The 21,118-nt window shown below is 40.9% G+C and overlaps 1 protein-coding gene and 1 long non-coding RNA gene across 3 annotated transcripts in view; one reads left to right on the top strand and one right to left on the bottom strand.

The window, feature by feature from the left end:
- The window catches only part of parp8 (poly (ADP-ribose) polymerase family, member 8), a 475,386-nt gene that overhangs the window by 291,780 nt on the left and 162,488 nt on the right, over positions 1 to 21,118 (bottom strand). For both annotated transcript variants that reach the window (XM_068032748.1, XM_068032749.1), the window contains 2 exons: positions 11,791 to 11,880; positions 5,777 to 5,847 (listed from right to left, as the gene is read on the bottom strand). In XM_068032748.1, the coding sequence (XP_067888849.1) occupies positions 5,777 to 5,847; positions 11,791 to 11,880 (161 nt within the window). The remainder of the gene's footprint in view (positions 1 to 5,776; positions 5,848 to 11,790; positions 11,881 to 21,118) is intronic.
- The window catches only part of LOC137370857 (uncharacterized), an 80,959-nt gene continuing 80,609 nt past the window's right edge, over positions 20,769 to 21,118 (top strand). The window contains exon 1 of the long non-coding RNA XR_010975135.1: positions 20,769 to 20,855. This is a non-coding gene — a long non-coding RNA (uncharacterized lncRNA). The remainder of the gene's footprint in view (positions 20,856 to 21,118) is intronic.

The raw sequence follows: 21,118 nt of genomic DNA, 5'->3' as shown, positions 1-21,118 counted from the left end.
CCTTTAAGTCAGGTTTTTATTAAGTTGGATAGTTTAAGCCTCACTCCAGGACTGACAATTCAGTACAGTACTTTTATTTCAATATTCCTGCCTCAAGATTATTTTCATTTTGTTTTCATGTAAAAGGAGTTCCTTGGGGTCATTATCTTTTCCTGATGGAAGGAAGGGTCATGGCAGAATTTTCAATGGTTGCTTTCATTCTTTTTAAGAGTATCCAAAGCTTTTCCTGTGTGGGAGCACTCTTACTCTTCCTGGCCCACAAGAAAACATTAAAATAAAAATTCAACATAAACTTCTGGGTCTGACTCTACTTGCCACTAGCTTTCACTATTGGGTCCAGCACTGAACAATATCATGGGAATCAGAGTAAAAATTACATTAGGGTTGGATTTATGACATCGGATCCTACCTTTTTTTGTTATTTGTTTATAGGATGTGAGCATCACTGGCAAGGTAAGCATCTATTGCCCATCCCTAACTGCCCTTGAGTAAGTGATGGTGAGCTGCCTTCTTGAGCAGCTGCAGTCCATCTGGCGTAGGTACACCCACAGTGCTGTAGGGAGGGAGTTCCAGCGACAGTGAAGGAATGGATATATAGTTCCAAGACAGAATGATGTGTGACTTGAGCAGAACTTGCAGGCACTAGTTCCCATGTGCCTTCTGGCCTTGTCCTTCCAGGCAGTAGAGATCATGGGTTTGGAGGTGCTGTTGAAGAAGTCTTGGCGAGTTACTTCAATGCATCTTGCTGAGTCATCTTCCCCACAATTAAAAACAGTGGTGGGTAAATGGCAGCAAGAGAAAATGCAGCAGGATGCATCTGGCTGTTAAACGGCTCCAAGCCAAATGGTGAAGAATGAAGCTAGATACAGATCCTTTTCTTGATAGTCAGTTTATTCACAGAATGCAGCATTACATATCGCTGCCTCCTGTTTTAACCATCCGTGTCCCAGCAGGCTCTCTTAATATCCACTCTAAGTCCTTAATTAAACAATCCCCTTCATCTGTATCTTTAACAATATAATTAACCCCTATCATGAACAGACTCCCCTTTCTTTCAAAAAAAAACTTTATAACATACTTAGATAATTACAAAGCAAACAAAGAAAAAATGGTTTTCCATATTTCTTACAACTCATTATAATATACGATGTCCCTCTTCTAGGACCTCCAACAATTTCTTGGAGGAGGCATTCCTCTTTGTAAAACAGTCCAGTAATTGATGACTTGCATCAACCCATTTTATCTTACAGATCTCTTATCTCTCCAACATTTCCTTCATACTAGCAAGGCCAATCCTTAACATTTTCTCAGTGACACTCTTTGTTGAATGTGCAGTATCCCATAAAGAACAATTAACCACACAGCATTCAATGGGATAACCTTTCTCAGAATGCCCCTTGTATAGGATTTCCTTCAAAGTGTTAGATAAGTAAAATCCCAGTAAAATCTACTAGTGCCAGTGTTTCTGCAGCTAGGGTACTTTTAACTACCCTTTTTATTTTCTTGGCTTCCGAGGCCAAGGTACAACACTTTCCATTTTTCCCCACCAAGAATATGATAAACCCATCTGTACTCAAATATCCATCTGGAAGATTGGCATGAGAAGCATCACTAAAAAAGGAATAACTTCATGTCTTTTGGATCATCAAGGGCTGCAAATTTGAGTACGCATTTCTCCACATTTAATTTGTTTAATGTTTTATTTTCCCTCAAAACCTCCTCAATTGTAGTGTGTTTCATCATAGTACTAAGTTCCAATACGTCATAACTGGCAGCAGGTCTTGTCTGAGAACAACCAGTTTAACTGTCCAATCAAGCTTCTTAACTGCTCAGTTTCTTCTTTGGATGTAAGATCATCTTTCTGTGACAACTTGGCCCAAATTTATCAGGATACGATTAACATTTTCTTGATATGATTGTTGATTCAAGGTTATTCCTGACCTATTCTGATTAATGTCTAACCATATATATTTAAAAGTCCCGCAGCCTGACTTCCAATCTTAAACTCCCCTTTTAACTTATCTATAACCAATTGCTCAAATTCCGCAGAAACTCCCCATAGAAAATAATTGACATGCATCATGAAGATGCCTGTGAGTTTCTCTTTGCGATACCAGTAGAATATTACTGGATCTGCTTCAGCTGATTACAGCTGACTTTTAGCAAAACTGAGAAATACCATACCCACGAAACATCATTCAATCCAAAGACACATTTATCCAATTTCCAAAGCTTCTCTTCTACATCACTCACTTCTTTAGGTGGTTCCAAAAAGCAGCTTTTATATCGATTAACCTACATTCTCATGAGTATGTGGCTAAAAAAGAGATTAAAAAAATTCAAGGTCACATTTCCTGCCATGGGGGAGTCCACTCTAACGTCTTGATCACCAAGGCTCTCTTCAAAACCCCAAGCCACTAGTTTCCCTTTAGCCTTATTTGTCCCATCTGGGAGTACTTTTTCCATACATATCCATCTATGTGATAAGGCTGGCTGTCCCCTATCTTGCATTGCAGAATAGACACCAAATTCCTTCCAACTCTTGTGGTTTTGTTTAATTTTTCTAATAATTTGTTTGCAGCCACCATAACTGCCTGATCATGAGGGCTTCTACTTCTAGTAGTATTCCTAGATTGTTCTGTGGTCCTTGTTCTATCGCACAGTCTAGTCAAGCTACAGCCTGTACTTGCCCTCTTATCTCTGTCTGGATGACTGCAACAAGATCTCTCCCTCCCATGATCAGAGGTTTATGATTGTTTCCTTATGCCAGAGTCACTTCCAGACCCACTACAGGGACTCGCACTGCATTTTCTTGCTTTCCACCATTCTACCTAATTTTGCCAGCCCATTGCTACTACTTCATTAAAGTCCCATACAATAGGTTGTGATGGTGTTCTCCAATACTTTTTGCCTATATCACATTTTTCACTAATCTCTTCAATAAGCTTTGTGTACTCATCATCAACCACCCTCGCATCCTTTAGTAGGATTGCTAATCTGTGACAAGAGGAATGTGCAAATTGTCGATGTAGCTTTAAGACAATTTGCTTTTTTTCTCTCAAACTCCTATCACCTGATGCCATTAACATCTCTTTAACATTCTCATTAGACAATCTAGGTTTTGTTAAAGGGGTGCAATAATGTCCTGATTGGGTAAATTGCAAACCTAATGACTTACAAAGACAATTGCTTTATCATGTTTCATGTCCAATTTCATTTGTGCCTTTTTCATGGAAGGCTTGCTCAGCAGCAAGGGTATCTCACTAGATACCACATCTCTACTAATAAAGTGGCTTAATTCAGCTGTTCTGCATGGAATCACCAACCTTTTCAGTGACGTTAATGTGTTGTCATCCCCGAACCTAACACAAGTAGAACTTTCATATTCCCTCACCTTACTTTGATCGTTCCTACTGAGTGAATCTAAATAACATTTCAACCAATCTGTTCCACATACTGTGGATGTGCAACCATCGCCCAACATGGCACCATTAAATGAATCCATGGCGAGTATACACATTACCGGACTGAAGTTTCTTGTGACCGGTACAATTCCCTCGGACCGATGAATATCATCTTCCACTTCTGAACGTTCCATGTCATGTGTCGCTGCGAAAACTCTGTCGTTGTGTTTTGGACAATTTACCGCATAATGATAATTCAAATCACATCTGAAACATCTGTTTAGAATTTCCCAGGCATTCCTGGGGTTCATTTGTCTGTTATTAATACTCCATTCCTGTTGTTCGTCAGATCTGCAAAAAATGTCTCCATCCTCATTTCTTTTGTCTGTGATTCTTCTGCTGTATTGATGCCTGTGCCCTACATCAGAAGAATCTTGAAATGCCACAACCATCAAGTCCTTCATCCTTTGTGACACCATCAAGTGTCCCATTTGTGCCATGAGGCTGCTGGAAATGACTGCTTTCCCAGGAATTTTTTAAAGCAACAGACACCTGATCCAAAAGCATGTCTTTTTCTGAGAATCTAACTCCAGTTAAGAACAGGAGCCTATCCATATGCAACACTTTAACACAATCCTACAATTTGAAATCAAGCATGGAACAAAGAACTTCCAAATATAATTTCTGCAATCTTTCATATACTGTGTTAAATTCCATGATATATTCCTCTCTGGAATAACCGTCCATCTTTCTACATTTATCAAAGGCTGACCATTCTCCATATGCATTTACTAGATCATCTTTCTTACAAATGTTATTCAGAAAGCTTAATAGATGCTCCAAATCTTCCTCAGTATCCAACTGACAGACCTCTAGCTCACAAAATACATTGCACCTGATCTTGCTTTTGTTAGGAAGTGACAGTACCATGTTTTCTCTTCAGCAGGACGTAACCTGTGTCTAGATATCTACTTCATTTTTCCATTGGTTATAAGGTTCAGATTCAGAGAACATCAGTGGAAAATCATACCCAGACATTTTTCACTTGGTTTCAGCCATTCTTCTCAAAAGTAACTCAGATTACAACCTTCTGTCTGAAAATAAAAATAGTTTCCAATCTTCACCCTTAGGCAACCATCCTCAGCTACCTGTTACACAGCTCCAAGCCAAATGGTGAAGAATGAAGCTAGACACAGCTCCTTTTCTTAATAATTGGTATATTCACAGAATGCAGCATTACATATCGCTGCCGCCTGCTTAACTATCCATGTCCCAGCAGGCTCTCTTTATATCCCCTCTAAGTCCTTAATTAAACAATGCCCTTCACCTGTGTATCTTTAACAATATAATTAACTTACCATCAACACTGGCAACCATTTATACCATCCGCCCACCCCATTCCCGCTAGACAGACAAGGTAAAATCAGGTCTAGAATTTTTGTTAATTGTTTCAGTATATCTAGCTGTACGAGAAAAGGAAAACAAGTGTTTAAGAAGGACAGCCTATATTGTGTTAGGCAACTAACAATAGACCACCAACTGAAAATAAACCACCAGCTGAAGATGGGTCATCTGCTGAAATTAAACCTAGAAAACTACTAGAAACAGAGAACGGTTACAGCACAGAAAGCGGGAAAGCTTGAGATAACGAAAGCAACCACTGAAAATTCTAACATGACCCTTTCGTCTGCCACGGAAAGATAATGGTTCCAAGGAACTCCTTTTCATGAAATCTAAATGAAAATAATCTCAGGACTGGAACATTCGAACAACAAGAACAGAAGGATGCCCATACTGTATGAGGGACATGAAAATAAAAAAGATTTCAATGACAACCTTGTCCTTCAGTCAACCTGTCTTTCATGAGTTCCAAAGTACAGGTGACTACATTTTTTCACAGAGCTAAGCACGGTTGGGATGTTACTTATCTGACTCAGGTGGAACTAACTTATTTGTAAATATGTGATAAGGCTGGGAAAGTGAACACAGTTAATTTACGAAAGGAAAGCACCTAATATAATAACAGTTTAAAAGACCACACAAAATGGACTTCTGTTGAATAGAATAATGGTCCACTCCATTCTGCACACTTCGATTTGCATATGAACAATGAAGTTAGGTAATTGTTAAGACTGAATTATGTGAAAATTTTACCACCACAATTATTTCTTTTTGGCCCATTTAAACACACCCAATTTATGCTTTACTATTAATAAATTATACAGAACAGAAGAAGCATGAGCAACATAAAGCAACTTTATATGATTTGCAGAGGACAGTTTTATGTGGAAGATAAATCTGCAGACAACTTCACTTAAACTTCAGAAAAGTTGATAAAAATGTTTGGACAAGTTGTTTCAAATAGCACATACCTGGCACCTCTCATTGTGCAGCTTTGTTCTGACCGACAGGCAACTTGTGGCGTCATTATTGATCCTTAATTCTGAAAAAATAAAAGGGGAAGTTACAATCTCTGAATCATATTTAAAGGAAAACATTTCACTAACATTTCTACACTGCAGCATCTTTCCAGAGCAAAGTTATCATTGCAGTGCAGAAGGAAAGTGGTTTATTTTTAATGTTTTAAGTTAAGTCAGGGCAGGAGTGGTCTCATGGGATGGAGATCGCGGGGGGTCGGCAGCAAGGGCAAAGGAGTGACCCTCAGCAGGCACCACCCCCCCCCCCCCCCTTCCCGGTGCAGGGTCCCTCGTTCAGGCACAATGTGCTTTTGAACGAGGTACCCCACCACCCCTCACCTCCCTTCGGAGCCGGGAAGCAGCCTGCAAGGTTTCTCATGCCATGCTTCCCGTGTAGCGGCAGGGCTGCCTGCCTCACAGGTAACTGTGGCTGCAGTGGGAACAGGCCCTTAATTGGAGGTTAATTACTCAGTTAAGGGTCTCAATTGGCAGCAGGGTGGGAAAGCTGTTCATAGGCCTTCCCCCCGCACTAAATTTCAGTGAAGGCAGGAAGATGGAGGGGTCCCCCCTGATTTTATGCTCTTCCTGCCTCCAAACCCACTGCAGGGGACAGCATAAAGTTCCAGCCAAACATCCTGAACACATAGCATGAGACCTGCTGATATGTAGCTATTGAAACAAAAACAGCATTTTAAAATGTGGAACTATAACAGGGAGGAAGAACCTCTTTTGCACTTGACTTTAAAAAATCCCCCTTGGAAAATGCACCATTGTTGTGGTCAGAACTTGTTGCAGATAACACCAATTAAAAAACAGCATTGTCACCAACATTACATCCTCAATCAACACCACTGGCTGTAAACCACTTTGGTACACCCACGTAATGAGATAAATGTTAACAGATCCTTCATTTTTTTCTTTTTTACTTTCCTCCCTCCTTTGCCAAACTCAAAATTGGTAAGCAGATACATTTTAACTTTCATTTCCAGGCAGCACACTAGCAATAGCGCACTGGCTGCCAATTATATACCTAGCGCAGTCATTCTTTCCATTGTAAAGGAAACTCAGCACAGTATATGACACGCAGAAGATCTGCAAGGGCAAGTTCACAACTTGGTGGTGAAAGTTAAAATCTACCTCAGAAAAGCAACTAAAATGTTTTCAGTGTGTGCCAGCAGTTGGGAAGCTCACCCGCCATCAGTACTTCTTGAGAAATCAGGGCAGCACACCAGCCATTTACTGAAATGCACTGGTGGGAGTAACATTCTCTGCCAGCTGCACACACTTAAAGAATTACCCCACACTCCCAAATTTTATTGAAGATTCAATCAATTATTTTTAAAAAGGGTCACTTAATTTTTGCATGGCACCTTTTGCCCAATTGCCCTCCCCTTAGCTGATTCCAAAACAGCTGTTAAAACTGAGCAAAATGTATGCATCCATAAAGATGTACCATTAACATTATGCTCACTTTGCCATAGTGGCAGCTAACATAATGAGGGGGAAAAAAATGATTTTACTATGGTTCCCAAAGCTATCTCCTGGAATTGTCCATGCATTGTGTTTAGGTCTGTTGCAAGCTAATTGATAGGGATTGATCCAAATGATTAGTCAACAACTTCATTATTTTGATATCATGAGACTACCAGGATAGTAGAAGGTAAACTAGATGGACCTTATTCCTTTTCTGTCCTGCAATCCTTGTGTGTCCACATATCTCCAGCATAAGCATACATTTAGACTGGATAATGCTGACTGAATTTAGAGAGTCATAGATTCATTATGGCTCAGAAGGAGGCCATTTGGTCCATCGGATCCATGCCAGCTGTCTGTAGAGCAAGCAAATCAGTTCCATTCCCCGGCTCTATCCCCAGAGCCCTGCAAGTTTATTTCCCTCCAGTCTCCAGCCAATTCCCTTTTGAAATTATTCATCAGCTCCACTTCCACCACCTTCATAGGCAGCGAGTTCCAGGTCATTACCACTCGTTGTGTAAAAAAGTTCTTCCTCACATCCCCTCTGCATTATCTGCCCAAAACCTTCAATCTTTGTCCCCTGGTCCTTGTACCATCAGCTAATGGGAACAGCTTTTCTTTGTCTACCTTATCCAAACCTGTCACCATCTTGTACACCTCTATCAAATCTCCCCTCAATCTCTTTTGCTCCAAGGAGAACAATCCCAGCATCTACAAACTAACCTTGCAACTAAAATCCCTCATCCCTGGAACCATCCTGGTAAATCTCCTCTGCAACCTCACAAGGATCCCCACATAATTCGTAAGGTATGGTGAGCAGAACAGGAGACTACACTCTACTTGTGACCTAACCAGAGCTTTATAAAGGTTCAGCATAACTTCCCTGCTTTTGTACTCAACACCTCTATTTATGAAGTCAAAGATCCCATAAGCTTTGCTAATTACTCTCTCAATATGTCCTGCTACCTTCAAGGATCTGTGCACATGAACCCCCAGGTCCCACTGTCACTGCACATTCTTTCGAACTGTGCCATTAAATCTATATTGCCTCTCCCTATCCCTTCTGCCTCAGTCTTCTCTGTATTAAATTCCATCTGCCATTTGACTGCCCATTCTGCTAGCCTATCCATATCCTGTTGCAGTTGATTGGTATCTTCTCACTGTTTGCCACAACTCCAAATCTGGTAACTTTGGTCAATTTTGAAATTTTACTCTGTATTCCAATATCCAAGTCATTTACATGACAAAATTCTTCATTTATAACGCTATTGAAGGGTCTTTGTGTTCATTCTTGGGTCAAAATTTTCTATTTAAAGGAACTAATGTGTATTATTCATTAATCTATCCTGTGTAGATGGGCTTTATGAATATTTTGCTTTCTTTACCTGAAATGATAACAATGGTGATGAAATTTCATAATTGTTGCAGATGTGAAATCCTTCCAGCTTTTAATCTAAGGGCAAAAGTGGTGCATTCCCAATCTATGGTTCTGTTATGACCAGGTGAGAAAGAGGTCTAGGGTTCCCTTTCAGCCTTCACCTGGTCTTACTGTAACAGGGTTTTCTATTTAACTCCCCCTTGTGTTTTTAGCTCCCCCCTGGTGAATCCTTGTTCACCGCTTTCCAATTATAAGGCAAAGAAACCAGCACAAACAGGCTTTCTTAGGTTTAAAGAAGAAAAGTTGAAATTTATTAAACTTAAACTCTAATTCAGTTCACACCTACGGATACATGACGCGCCCACGCTAGCATGCATACGTGATACATACATGCAAATAGAGACAGAAAAGAGCAGAAGAAAAAATAAAGTGGAAATATTTGAGGCAATATCTGAAGAGTTGTTGTTATGATTCTTCGAGCTCACTGTAGAGTCCTTGATTGTAGGTAGATCATGCTTTTCATTGGGGCCCAGTATTCTTCTTAAACCTTGTTCGCTGTAGGAGACTTGTCTCTCTTGGGATTCATGTGTCTTCAGTGGATTCAGAGACTTGTGAGAAAGAGATGGGAGCAGACAGGAGAGAGATCTTCTCAGTCCAGGAGCAAACAGCTTTCTCCAGGCTCTCAGTTCAAACTATACAATTCAGAAACCCCCAGGTTGCCAAGCAGGTTAGTCATGGGACTAACAGGTCTGACCACATCTTGGCACTGTGTATTGTATCATCTTAGCAGGGAATGGAATGCACTTCCCTGCCTTCAATGTCTGTTAGCAGGTAAATGTGCTTTTTCCAGCCAAGGTCTAACAGTACTTGAAATAGGCCTTCTCTTCTTCCCAGCAACAATTTGAAATTTAATGTCCACGTGGCAAAATTAATATGCCTCATTCTTGGCAGGTGGGGGCCTGCATGACAGTTCTCTCAACTGTTACTGAAAATGACTAAAGTGCAGCAGTTCTGTGGACTACTTGTAAGTCATGGGGGTGGGAAAAGCGCCTGTGATCTCTGAATAATGTTATGATATTTTATAACTCAGTGCCAACCTGCAACCCTGTTGAAAGCAACCTGTTTGTGCTGCAGGGTAACTTCAGTAGCAGCTGGCTTGCTATGAAAATAACAGTAGTTCTGAACTTTCTGTTTTGATTATTTTATTGCCTGTACCTGTCCTTATATTATTAGTACCAGCAATCAGGAGCTTTCAGCTGCTCAGCCAGAAGTTGTTTTGCCTGATTCTCCTGCTGATAGCAGCATTTATGTTTGAGGCTGGGGCTGCAGTGCGTGTAGAGGCATGGCTGAAAACCACATACTTTCGTAATGCTGTCTCCATTGGAAGGAGCACTGCTGCTTTTGTATTCAAAATTTGCTACCAACAGCAACACCACTGTATTTCTACCTGCAAAGATATCATTTGATGGCATGCCACTTTAATCAATTTGAAATATAAAGTCAAGAACAAAAAAATTCTAACTTAAGGAATATTTGAAAATGAAGATTAATATTTTCACTGTTAACTTGGGACTAAAAGCAAATCTCAGATGCAACATAAAATTGGTTATGGCGTGTTTTCATCCAGTGCACATTCTAACCAGGAGGCCCGTAGCTCGCCTGAGATTGGGCCTCGGACCTCGTGGGGGAGTCCCTCTGGAGTTCTGCGGAGACAAGAGGACTGTACTTGTTCTTCCTAACTTCACAGGAACATTTTTTTTTAAATGTCAGTTTTGATTAGGCTTAGGCTGCTGTGAAGGCTGAAGAATCCTAAATGGGGCAGGCCTGTTCATCGCCTACTAATTTAGTGCAGGGGTCCTGAAATTCTGTTTCAAGCATACTCCACAGACACCTCGGCAGCCATCCACGCCAGTATGGTGGCGGACGTACTCATGGTGCTGACTGAGGACAGAACATTACTCCTTAAAATTGAAATAAGAGTAAAACACTGCAGATGCTGGAAATCTGAAATTAAATGCTAACTCTGCTTCTCTCTCCACAGATGCTGCCTGACCTGCTGAGTATTTCCAGCACTTTCTGTTTTTACTCCTTAAAATTGACCCTCAATGTGCCCATCTTACAGTGGTAAAATGGGTGCAACAAGGTTCAATTTCTATTCCAAAAAACAATCCTTACAGCTGTCCTGTTCCTCCATGCACTGCTCTCCCCCTTTTGCTACCAACTCCCAATGATTCTGGGTTAAACTGTGTAATAAGGACTCTCAGAGTGCTCCCAACTCTATTTGAAGAGGCACTTTTAATCCAAGGCTGCTAGATGGACTTACATCTTTATGCTGTTTTTGTTTTCTCATAGGTGCAGCTATTTGTCCTAAAAAATTCAGCTGATGGAAGGAGAAAAGTGTCCCTACACTTTGGTGAAATCCATTTCATGACCAAAAAATTGGCCTATCTTTACATTATGAGTTTTACATCCATTGCCTTACATTACACCAGGGTGTTTCAATGATGTATTCCATGATTTGAGTACATCTATGTTCAACCACTCACACTACTATTGTAGCCTGGCAGGACTAAATCTATGCAGGAAATGTGTTCCCCTGCACTGCTAGTTGTAGTGAAATTGGCAGTGTGCCTTCAGCTATCAAGGCCCTAAGCTCTGGACATTCCTCTCTGCCACTCTGCTAATCTTTCCTCCTTTAAGGCACCCTTTTGCGCCTTGATAACTGCTAGCATATAGCACCTTGGGACATTTTATTATGTTAAAGGTGCTATATAAATGTACATGTTTATAAAAGAACATATTTATGATTTGCCCACATTTAGGCTAAAGAAGAAATCTCCCATTATTCTACACAACAGTGCATTGAATGCACAGCACAGAAAAAGGCCATTGAACCCAACTGGCCCTTGCTGGTGCTTATGCTCCACACAAGCCTCCCCCTGTTGCTTTTCATTTAACCCTGTAAGCAAAACCTTCTATTCCTTTATCGTTTATGTGTTTATCTCGCTTCCCTTTAACTGTATCTATTTTCTCTCTTTCTCTTCTTTTTCTAAATCAAACAATTCTGAATTTTGGTAACGTGGCATAAAATAAGCTTGCCTAAATTACAGGCTCTTACCTGTTGCTATTCTTTGGAAAATTACTGGAATCGGGTCTCTTGTGACTAGCACATCATCATCATTCTCTGAATTTGACACATATGTATTGTCTAGAGGGGACAAGAAAACAGCATACATTAAGTTATTTAACATTATTTTCATGTAGATTAGCTTGTTCATTCATAAAAAAATAGACATTTTCTACTGAAACTTTTCACTTCCAGCAGAAGTTGGGATTTTTAATTCAGTTTCATTGGTGCATTTTGAGGCTGGGACAACAGTCTCCAATTACTGAGGAGTGTCATCTGATCAGAGTTTCAAGAAAATAATCCCCGGGACTTTCCGATTAATAAAAGCATCAACTGTGGCTCAAATAAAAAATCTGATTACCCCTGGTTCAAGATTACATGAGGAACATTCTGGAAAGGAGAAAGTGCAAAAGTTGGATGTCAATGATGTCATCATTTCCCAATACGTTGCATGAAAAAGATGCGATGGCCATCTCTTGCTTTACCCAGGGACATTCAGCTCATAACACAAAAGTTAAATCTAGTTGTCATTTTGTAGTACAGAACTTGAGTATTGCTGAAAATAGAGACATGCTGTCTAAGCTTTTCATCTTGCATTCATCAGGACAATCCACAAGAATGCCAATGTAATGTTTTCCCTTACATTGGCAAGTGCAAGACGAAATGCTTCGACATGTCTCCATTTTCAGCAATACTTAGATCTAGTTTTAGCAATCTGAATATGAAACAGTTTACTGTTGTGGTATCAATATAATTATATCAGAATTATTCACTGCTCCTTTACAAATAGAGGTAGTAAAGATTTTGATAAATATACCACTATTAAAACTAATCTATGAACTGAGCGAGGTAATGAACACACGTATGCCCCAAACATGTTTCCTTGCAGCGATAATGGCTGATGCACTTGATTGACACATGCTGGGCTAAATTTTGACTTTGTATAAAGTGTTGATAGTGAATAAGAGCAGGCAATTTACCAATCCACCAACACTCCATTTTGGGCCCTGCATCACCGGCAGGGTCAATGATGGAGGGCGTCAGTGGACATAATCCAAGCATAACCACTGGGACTGTAGCCCACTGACTTTCTGGGCCTAAACGTCTTTTTGCATGCCATACTGCACTCACATTACATTATGTATTTGGTGATAAAAAGCAATTATAGCTGGCATATTGTACAGCTGGATAAACTGTGCACAAATAAAAGAAGAGATTGCCCTGTTTCACCTACATTACAGAGTGACAAATTACAAGGTTGTGAACACAGTGAACTAAGTGTCATTACAATACAGAATTACTGTAAATCACTTGTTTGCTGTTTTGTACCACAAAGCAGAATCTTAAGTATGAAATTTCTGTGCCATCGAAATTTTATTCAAAAGAAATCTCAGTAAGAAGCAGATAGAGTGATGAACAAGCTATAGTAAAACATTCATAATGTTTCTATCCATGCCCGACAAATAAAATTAGATAATCTAAGAAAGACAAGATTGCCAGATAAATGTGCCAGCCTCTACTTATATGGTTGATGGCATAAGGCAGGTGTGAGCATTCCAGTTCTTGTATCAGCAGAGTTTCCCAAACAGGCTTCTTTCATTTTCTTTACCTTTAGTTTGAAGACTTGGTTACTGGGGCATTTTGAAAGAAACCCCACACTTCTAGAACAGTATTTATTGAAAAAATGGCAGTGTACCTTAAAGAGCTCCATTCTTCAACAGTGATTATACTGTTGTCCTTCAACACTTACTTTCCATAGGCCAGGGGTCAGCAACCTATTTTACCTGAAGAGCCTTTTAAAAAATTTTGCCACAAATAAAAATTATTGGGAGCTGCAAGACAAAATTTCGGCATTTCTAAACCAAATACTTGGCATATTGCCATGTGTCTCTGGCAGAATGCATAATTTGCATATATAATAAATAAAATACATGTATTAAATTTATGTATCAATTGAAAGCAAAATTGAAATTGAAATAGACCCAACTCTGAATTATTGTATTTTGTGAAATTTTTTTTTACAATAATTTTGTCAGTAAAGTCATCTTTAAAACAAACTATAACTTAAGATGCGTAGAATTAAGACAATTTACTCGGCTGCTGATTCTTGTGATAAAAATGCTTCTAATAGCACATTCGGAATAATTTATCATCTCAGCTATATTGGAAACAATACTGGACGCAACCATAAAACCTGTTCCTCAAATCAAAGGCATTATCTATAACCATGGTGTAGTATCCACTCAAAATTCCATCAAGGTGGAGAGTGACGTAGTTGATTCTGAGACTAGGGTCCTGAATCTTAGTAAAGGAAACTACGAAGATATGAGGCGCAAGTTGGCTATGACGGATTGGGAAACGTTACTTAAAGGGATAATGGTGGATAGGCAATGGCAAACATTTAAACAGCGCGTGGATGAACTGCAATAATTGTTTATTCCTGTCTGGCACAAAAGTAAAATGGGAAAGGTAGCCAAACCATGGCTTACAAGGAAAATTAGAGATAGCATTAGATCCAAGGAAGAGGCAAATAAATTCACCAGAGAAAACAACAGACCTGAGGATTGGGAACAGTTTAGAATTCAGCAAAGGAGGACCAAGGGATTGATTAAGAAGGGGAAAATAGAGTATGAGAGTAAGCTTGCAGAGAACATAAAAACTGACTATAGGTATGAGAAGAGAAAAAGATTGGTGAAGACAAATGTAGGTCCCTAACAGTCAGAAACAGGGGAATTTATTATGGGGAACAAAGAAATGGCTGATCAACTAAATGCATACTTTGATTCTGTCTTCACAAAGGAGGACACAAATATCATACCAGAAATGTTGGGGAACACAGGGCTTAGTGAGAGAAAGGAATTGAAGGAAATCAGTATTAGTAGAGAAATGGTGTTGGGGAAATTGATGGGACTGAAGGCCGATAAATCCCCAGGGCCTGATGGTATACATTCCAGAGTACTTAAGGAAGTGGCCCTAGAAATAGTGGATGCATTGGCGGTCACTTTCAAGATTCTATAGACTCTGGATCAATTCCTACAGATTGGAGGGTAGCTAATGTAACCCCATTATTTAAAAAGGGAGGTGGAGAGAAAACATGGAATTACAGACCAGTCAGCTTGACGTCGGTAGTGGGGAAAATTCGAGAGTCCATTATCAAAGATTTTATAGCAGAGCATTTAGAGAACAGTGGTAGAATCGGGCAGAGTCAGCATGGATTTATGAAAGGTAAATCATGCTTGACAAATCTACTAGAATTCTTCGAGGATGTAACTAGGGTTGATGAGGGGGAGCCAGTGGATGTGGTTTATTTGGACTTTCAGAAGGCTTTTGACAAAGTCCCACATAAGAGATTAGCATGTAAAATTAAAGCGCATGGGATTGGGGGTAGTGTATTGTGATGGATAGAAAATTAGTTGGCAGACAGGAAACAAAGAGTAGGGATAAATGGGTCCTTTTCCGAATGGCAGGCAGTGACTAGTGGGGTACCGCAGGGATCGGTGCTAGGACCCCAGCTATTCACAACATATATTAATGATTTAGATGAGGGAACTAAATGTAATATCTCCAAATTTGCAAATGACACAAAACTGGGTGGGAGGGTAAGTTGTGAGGAGGATGCAGAGAGGCTTCAGGGTGATTTGGACAAGTTGAGTGAGTGGACTAACGCATGTCAGATGCAGTATAATGTGGATAAATGTGAGGTTATCCACTTTCATAGTAAAAACAAGGCGGCAGATTATTATCTGAACGGCTATAAATTGAGAGAGGAGAGTATGCAGCGAGACCTAGGTGTTCTCGTACACCAGTCGCTGAAGGTAAGCATGTAGGTCCAACAGGCGGTAAAAAAGGCAAATGGTATGTTGGCCTTCATAGCAAGAGGATTCGAGTACAGGAGCAGGGATGTCTTGCTGCAATTATATAGGGCCTTGGTGAGGCCACACCTGGAATATTGTGTGCAGTTTTGGTCTCCTTATCTGAGGAAGGATGTTTTTGCTATAGAGGGAGTGCAGTGAAGGTTTACCAGACTGATTCCTGGGATGGCAGGACTGACGTGTGAGCAGAGATTGAATCGGTTAGGATTATATTCGCTGGAGTTCAGAAGAGTGAGGGGGGATCTCATAGAAACCTATAAAATTCTAACAGGACTTGACAGGGTAGATGCAGGAAGGATGTTCCCGATGGTGGGGGAGTCCAGAACCAGGGGTCATATTCTAAGGATACAGGGTAAAACTTTCAGGACTGAGATGAGGAGAAATTTCTTCACCTGGAGAGTCGTGAGCCTGTGGAATTCACTACCACAGAAAGCAGTTAAGGCCAAAACATTGTATGTTTTCAAGAAGGAGTTAGATATAGCTCTTGGGTCGAAAGAGATCAAAGGGTATGGGGCGAAAGTGGGAACAGGTTACTGAGTTGGATGATCAGCCATGATCATACTGAATGGTGGAGCAGGCTCGAAGGGCCGAATGGCCTACCCCTGCTCCTATTTTCTATGTTTTTATGTTTCAAACAGGTATATTTAGAGCATGATGATGTTTTTCATTAAAATTATTATTTGAGAATGCAGCATAATGCAGCATTTTAACCCCACAATAAAAATACAGCTCTTACTTTTCTTGACTTAATTTTTTTAGGCTTTTTTCATGTTCATGCAATCCACCTGGAAAAGGTTGGGTGCTGCAAAATGTAATGTTAAAGAACATTAACAATTGGAATGTAACATTACGGCTCTGGAGCCTCAGGTTGCTTGACCCCTGCCATAGGCAAATGTAACACAGGGTGGAACTTCTGTTGAAAATTATAGGACTATGTTTACTGAGACTACCCATGAAAAAATGAAGCTCTGTGTGAGAACTGTGACTGAGAAGTGGGAAATGGTGTGTTAAACATTATCAACTGGGACCAGACGATTAAGTCACAAGTTTCCAATCCCTACTTGCATAATTATGGCTGGAGGAATAAATTCTGACAAGCTGGATTTACACCCTTATATTGCTGGTTGCACAGAGCTAAGAGGCTTGAGCAATCTGATAGGAACATGAGACTACACTGATTTCATGAATCAAGTTGCTGTGTTAGAGACTGACAAGTTGCAATCTGTGGCCATTATTACCTACAGAGCTTTTGTTTTCTTTTAGGCTCTCAGAGGCACACAAATAATAGGCAGCAAACTTCTCTAATAGGATCAGAGGGTGAGTTGATCTACATTACATTAGCACATCACATAGCAACCAGTTGAATAATTTTATTAGCAGAGATCTAGGGAAGAAATTCTCATGTGGTAGACACTCAGGCTATTGTTGGTGAAACAACCTGCTGCAGTGAAGTGAATGGCTTCTCTATACAGAAACAGGGCACCCATAAATAGATCTGTAAACCAGTCCACCTTTATCCAACTCTTGGAGAAGGGGCATCAATAAAAGCTCTGGAAGTCAGAAAACTGCCCTCATGATGTTGGTCAGTAATACCCTCCGACAAATAGCAGAAGGCTTACAAGTCAAGAGCAACGACACAGTTTTTGCAGTTTACTAATTCTTATTATGTGTGAAAACAACTCAGGCTGAGAATACTTGATATGCTGAGAACGAATTCAAACAAGTCAAGAATTAAATAATCTCAACTGAGTCAACAGTTGGTGCTACTATTAACCTCAGTGACCCTTGGTTGAGGAGGGGAAAATAACACAAGTTCCTGATGCAGGTACCATCCACAAACTCCTACTGGAGAATGTATGTGTTCAGGTGTGAATATGGTGTAGGATAAGGAGGAGATTGGGTTTGGCTGTGATGCCCTCCGTTCTCAAACCACCCACTAACATTCCTATAGAGGCTCACTCATGAAGAATTCCCAGATGGCAGTAAAGGATCAGTGGTGTATAAATTTGTCTTGGGCAGTAGCGTAAAACGGGAGATAGTGAATTAGCATCTTGTTTCACACTCTGCCTGAATTGCTTTTCCATTCAAGTCGATTCACCATCGCCCACTGTACGCTATTTGTACAAATTATACCTCAGTTTACAAAAGAGAGGTGAATACTGAAGAGGGAAAAAAGTCTGAAAACTGGAGAATAGCATTTATTTAACAGGGGAAAAAAAGAACCACACTCATTAGCAGGAGATAAAACATTGTGAGCCTGGGTTGTTTAAACATATAATAATTAATAAATTGCAGCAACTGAGTCTCGACTCTTTCACTGCAAAATCAAAATGCTCTGCCAGCAGATCTATGGAAGAAACACAATTCCTGCTAATTGGACAGGACATGTTTGCTGGTACAGCACTACTTCCTCATCATGATGGAACTGTTAAACATCTGCAGGTCATCATTACAATGCAAAGCTAATGTGTACGGCCCCATACTAATGTAGGAGAAACTAAATGCCAATTAAAACTGATTTCCACGTAAAGTCACTTTTCTTTCCTTTTTACTTTTAATTATATTTATGCAAATATAATTCTCAAGAGTTACTGCACCAGACATGCCCTATTTTTTAAACAATAGGCAAAAAAATGGGCTGAATTTTATTCTGCCCTTGGTGGCAGGCACAGAGGCAGGGTGGCAAGCAAAATGGCAAGGGACGCTGTTCCCAATGTTATCTGGGCTCCCTGCCATTTTGTCTAGGGTCAGGAAGGCTGAGGACTGCATACACACCCCAGGGCAATTGAGGTGCTTAAGTGGCCAATAAATGGCCACTTAAGGGCCTCTTCCCGCCTCCACCTCAATTTTGAGGGAGGCGGAGGGGCCTTTTGTAGCCGGGAGAGGTCTAGCAGCCTCCTCATGGGGTTGGGGGGGGAACCTTCCTTTATGGGCAATCCAGGGACTCTGAGGCCCCCCCTGGCGGCAATTTCTGCCACCACCCTCATGAAGATAGCCCCCCAACCTCACCATCACTCCCCCCCACTCCCTCACCAGGGCCTGCCTGAATGGCCCAGCGAACCCAACCCCACTCACCTGTGCAAGGTCTCCTGCTTCTTTGGTGCTGCAAGGCCTCCTGCAGTACTGACCGTCACCACTGCTCCCAATGTCTGCCTGTGATGCAGAGCTGCTGGCCCTCCAATTGGCCTGTCGCCCTGGAGGCGAGATCAAGTCCCTTAAAGGGATGTCATCCCCGACGACGGGGGGTTAATTGGCTGCTTGCCATGGAATGGCTTTGGGGATCCAACAGAGGGCCAGGGCGGGGTCTCTCCCTGTCTTCCGGTCTGCCAGGGAACTCCTGTCGCTTGTAAAAAATTCATCCCCATGGAACTCTAAATCTGTGCCTGTGGGTGCAGCCTTGCATATGTGCAAGGATGTTCATGCCTGGGTTTTAGTCACTAAATTTTATGGGGTCAAGATGGAGTCTTTTGATTAACTTGCGATGGCAAGTGTCTGCATCAAATGAGAAGGAATTTCTTCTCTCAGAAGGTTGTTAATTTTTGGAATTCCCTATTGCAGGGAACAGAGGAGGCTGGGTCATTGATTGTATTCAATGCTGAATTATAGACAGATTTTTGATCTACAAGGGAGTCAAGGGTTATGGGGAAACAGTGGCATCATGGTAATGTCGCTCAAATAATCCAGAGGCCCAGGCTAATGCCCTGGGGACATGGGTTCACATCCCACCATGGCAGCTGGTGGAATTTAAATTCAATTAACTAATAAGTTCAATTAATTAATTAAAAAAATCTGGAATTGAAAGCTAGTCTCAGAAATGGTGCCATGAAACTATCATCAATTGTTGTAAAAACCCATCTGATTCACTAATGTCCTTTGGGGAAGGAAATCTGCCATCCTTACCTGCTCTGGCCGATAGACCCACGGCAATGTGGTTGACTCTTAACTGCCCTATGTGATGGCCTAGCAAGCCACTCAGTTGTCAAGGGCAATTAGACATGCGCAACAAATGCTGGCCTTGCCAGTGACACACACGTCCCATGAAAGAATAAAAAAAACAGAGCAGGCAGGAAAGTGGAATTGAGGTCACAATCAGATCAGCCTTATCTTATTGAATGGCGGAGTAGGCTCGAGGGACTGAATGTCCTACTCTGCTCCTATTTCTTATGTTCTTATCTTCTTATGGGCACATCTACAGTACCTACCAACCCCAAGATGACAGAAGGTTTATGGGTATTTTGCTGGCTTGCACCATCAGAAAAGATTAAATGTGCCTCAGCAGCCCCTTTATAAAAAAGGCTGGCTTGGATGCCTAAGTGAGGACATACACAATCATTTGGCTGGCCAGTACATTTGGGCGTGACAAATATATGTATAGGAAGGGAATAGAGGGATATGGGCCCCGGAAGTGCAGAAGGTGTTAATTTAGGCAGGCATCAAGATCGGCGCAGGCTTGGAAGGCCGAATGGCCTGTTCCTGTGCTGTACTGTTCTTTGTTCTTTGTGTATCACTGTCAATAATACTCCAGTTTCCACTGAAAGGTGGGGTTTTAGGAATTCCTGTTTTTGTTAGCCCCCACACTGGACCCATCCCTTCCTGTGCTGATGGCACACTCCTTACAAAGTCATCAATGAATCTAAATGTTGGGCTACCTCAGTCTGCTCCTGACCATGTATTAACAATGGTATCTGCAATGGAGATCTCAGTTCTGCAAGTTATTGGAGCATCATGCATGAATGTTCGCATTGCTGTTTTGGAGACTATGGGGTCAAAACTCCAAGATGAAACTGCTGCCAAATTCAGCTATTTTGGACAGACATTACTGACAAACAGGAGAGAACAATTTCAAATCCTCAGAAGCCCACTGTTCTGGAGCTGTAAGAAGTCGACTGAATGAAATGATGAATTTTTTGCTGATTGCAGATAAAGAAATAAATTTAGCGAGATATAATACAAGAAAACCTACAACAATGAAATTGCAACTGGGGCCCTTAAAGTAAACTCAGGTCATCCCATTTACAACCAAAAAATTACTGTGCTTTTTTGAAGTGCAGCCAATGTTGTGCAAGTACAATTAGCAGGCTATTTGCATACAGTAAGGTCCTACAAACAGCAAACCAATGAGAGATCAGGTATTGCTTTCAGTGGCGCCATTTAAAGTGGACTTGAGACTGCAAGACTAATCCGGTAAGTGAAAATGGTAACAGTAATTTAAGAAGCACTTAAAAAAGCTGGAAAAAAGAATACAATGGGACATAGATAGGCTAGCAACATGGGAAGACAAGTGGCAGATGGAATTTAATCTGTAGAAGTGTGAGGTGATGCGCGTTGGCAGAAGGGATAGGGAGAGGCAATACAGACTTAATGGTTCGAAGAATTTGCAGGGACAGAGAGGCCTGCAGGTACATGTGCATAGATCTTTGAAGGTGGCAGGGCATATTGAGAGAGTA

This window comes from Heterodontus francisci, chromosome 1 (assembly GCF_036365525.1).
Source record: "Heterodontus francisci isolate sHetFra1 chromosome 1, sHetFra1.hap1, whole genome shotgun sequence".
NCBI lineage: Eukaryota > Metazoa > Chordata > Chondrichthyes > Heterodontiformes > Heterodontidae > Heterodontus > Heterodontus francisci.
The sequence above is the reverse complement of the archived record's forward strand: the minus strand, read 5'-3'. Positions and strand labels throughout refer to the sequence as shown.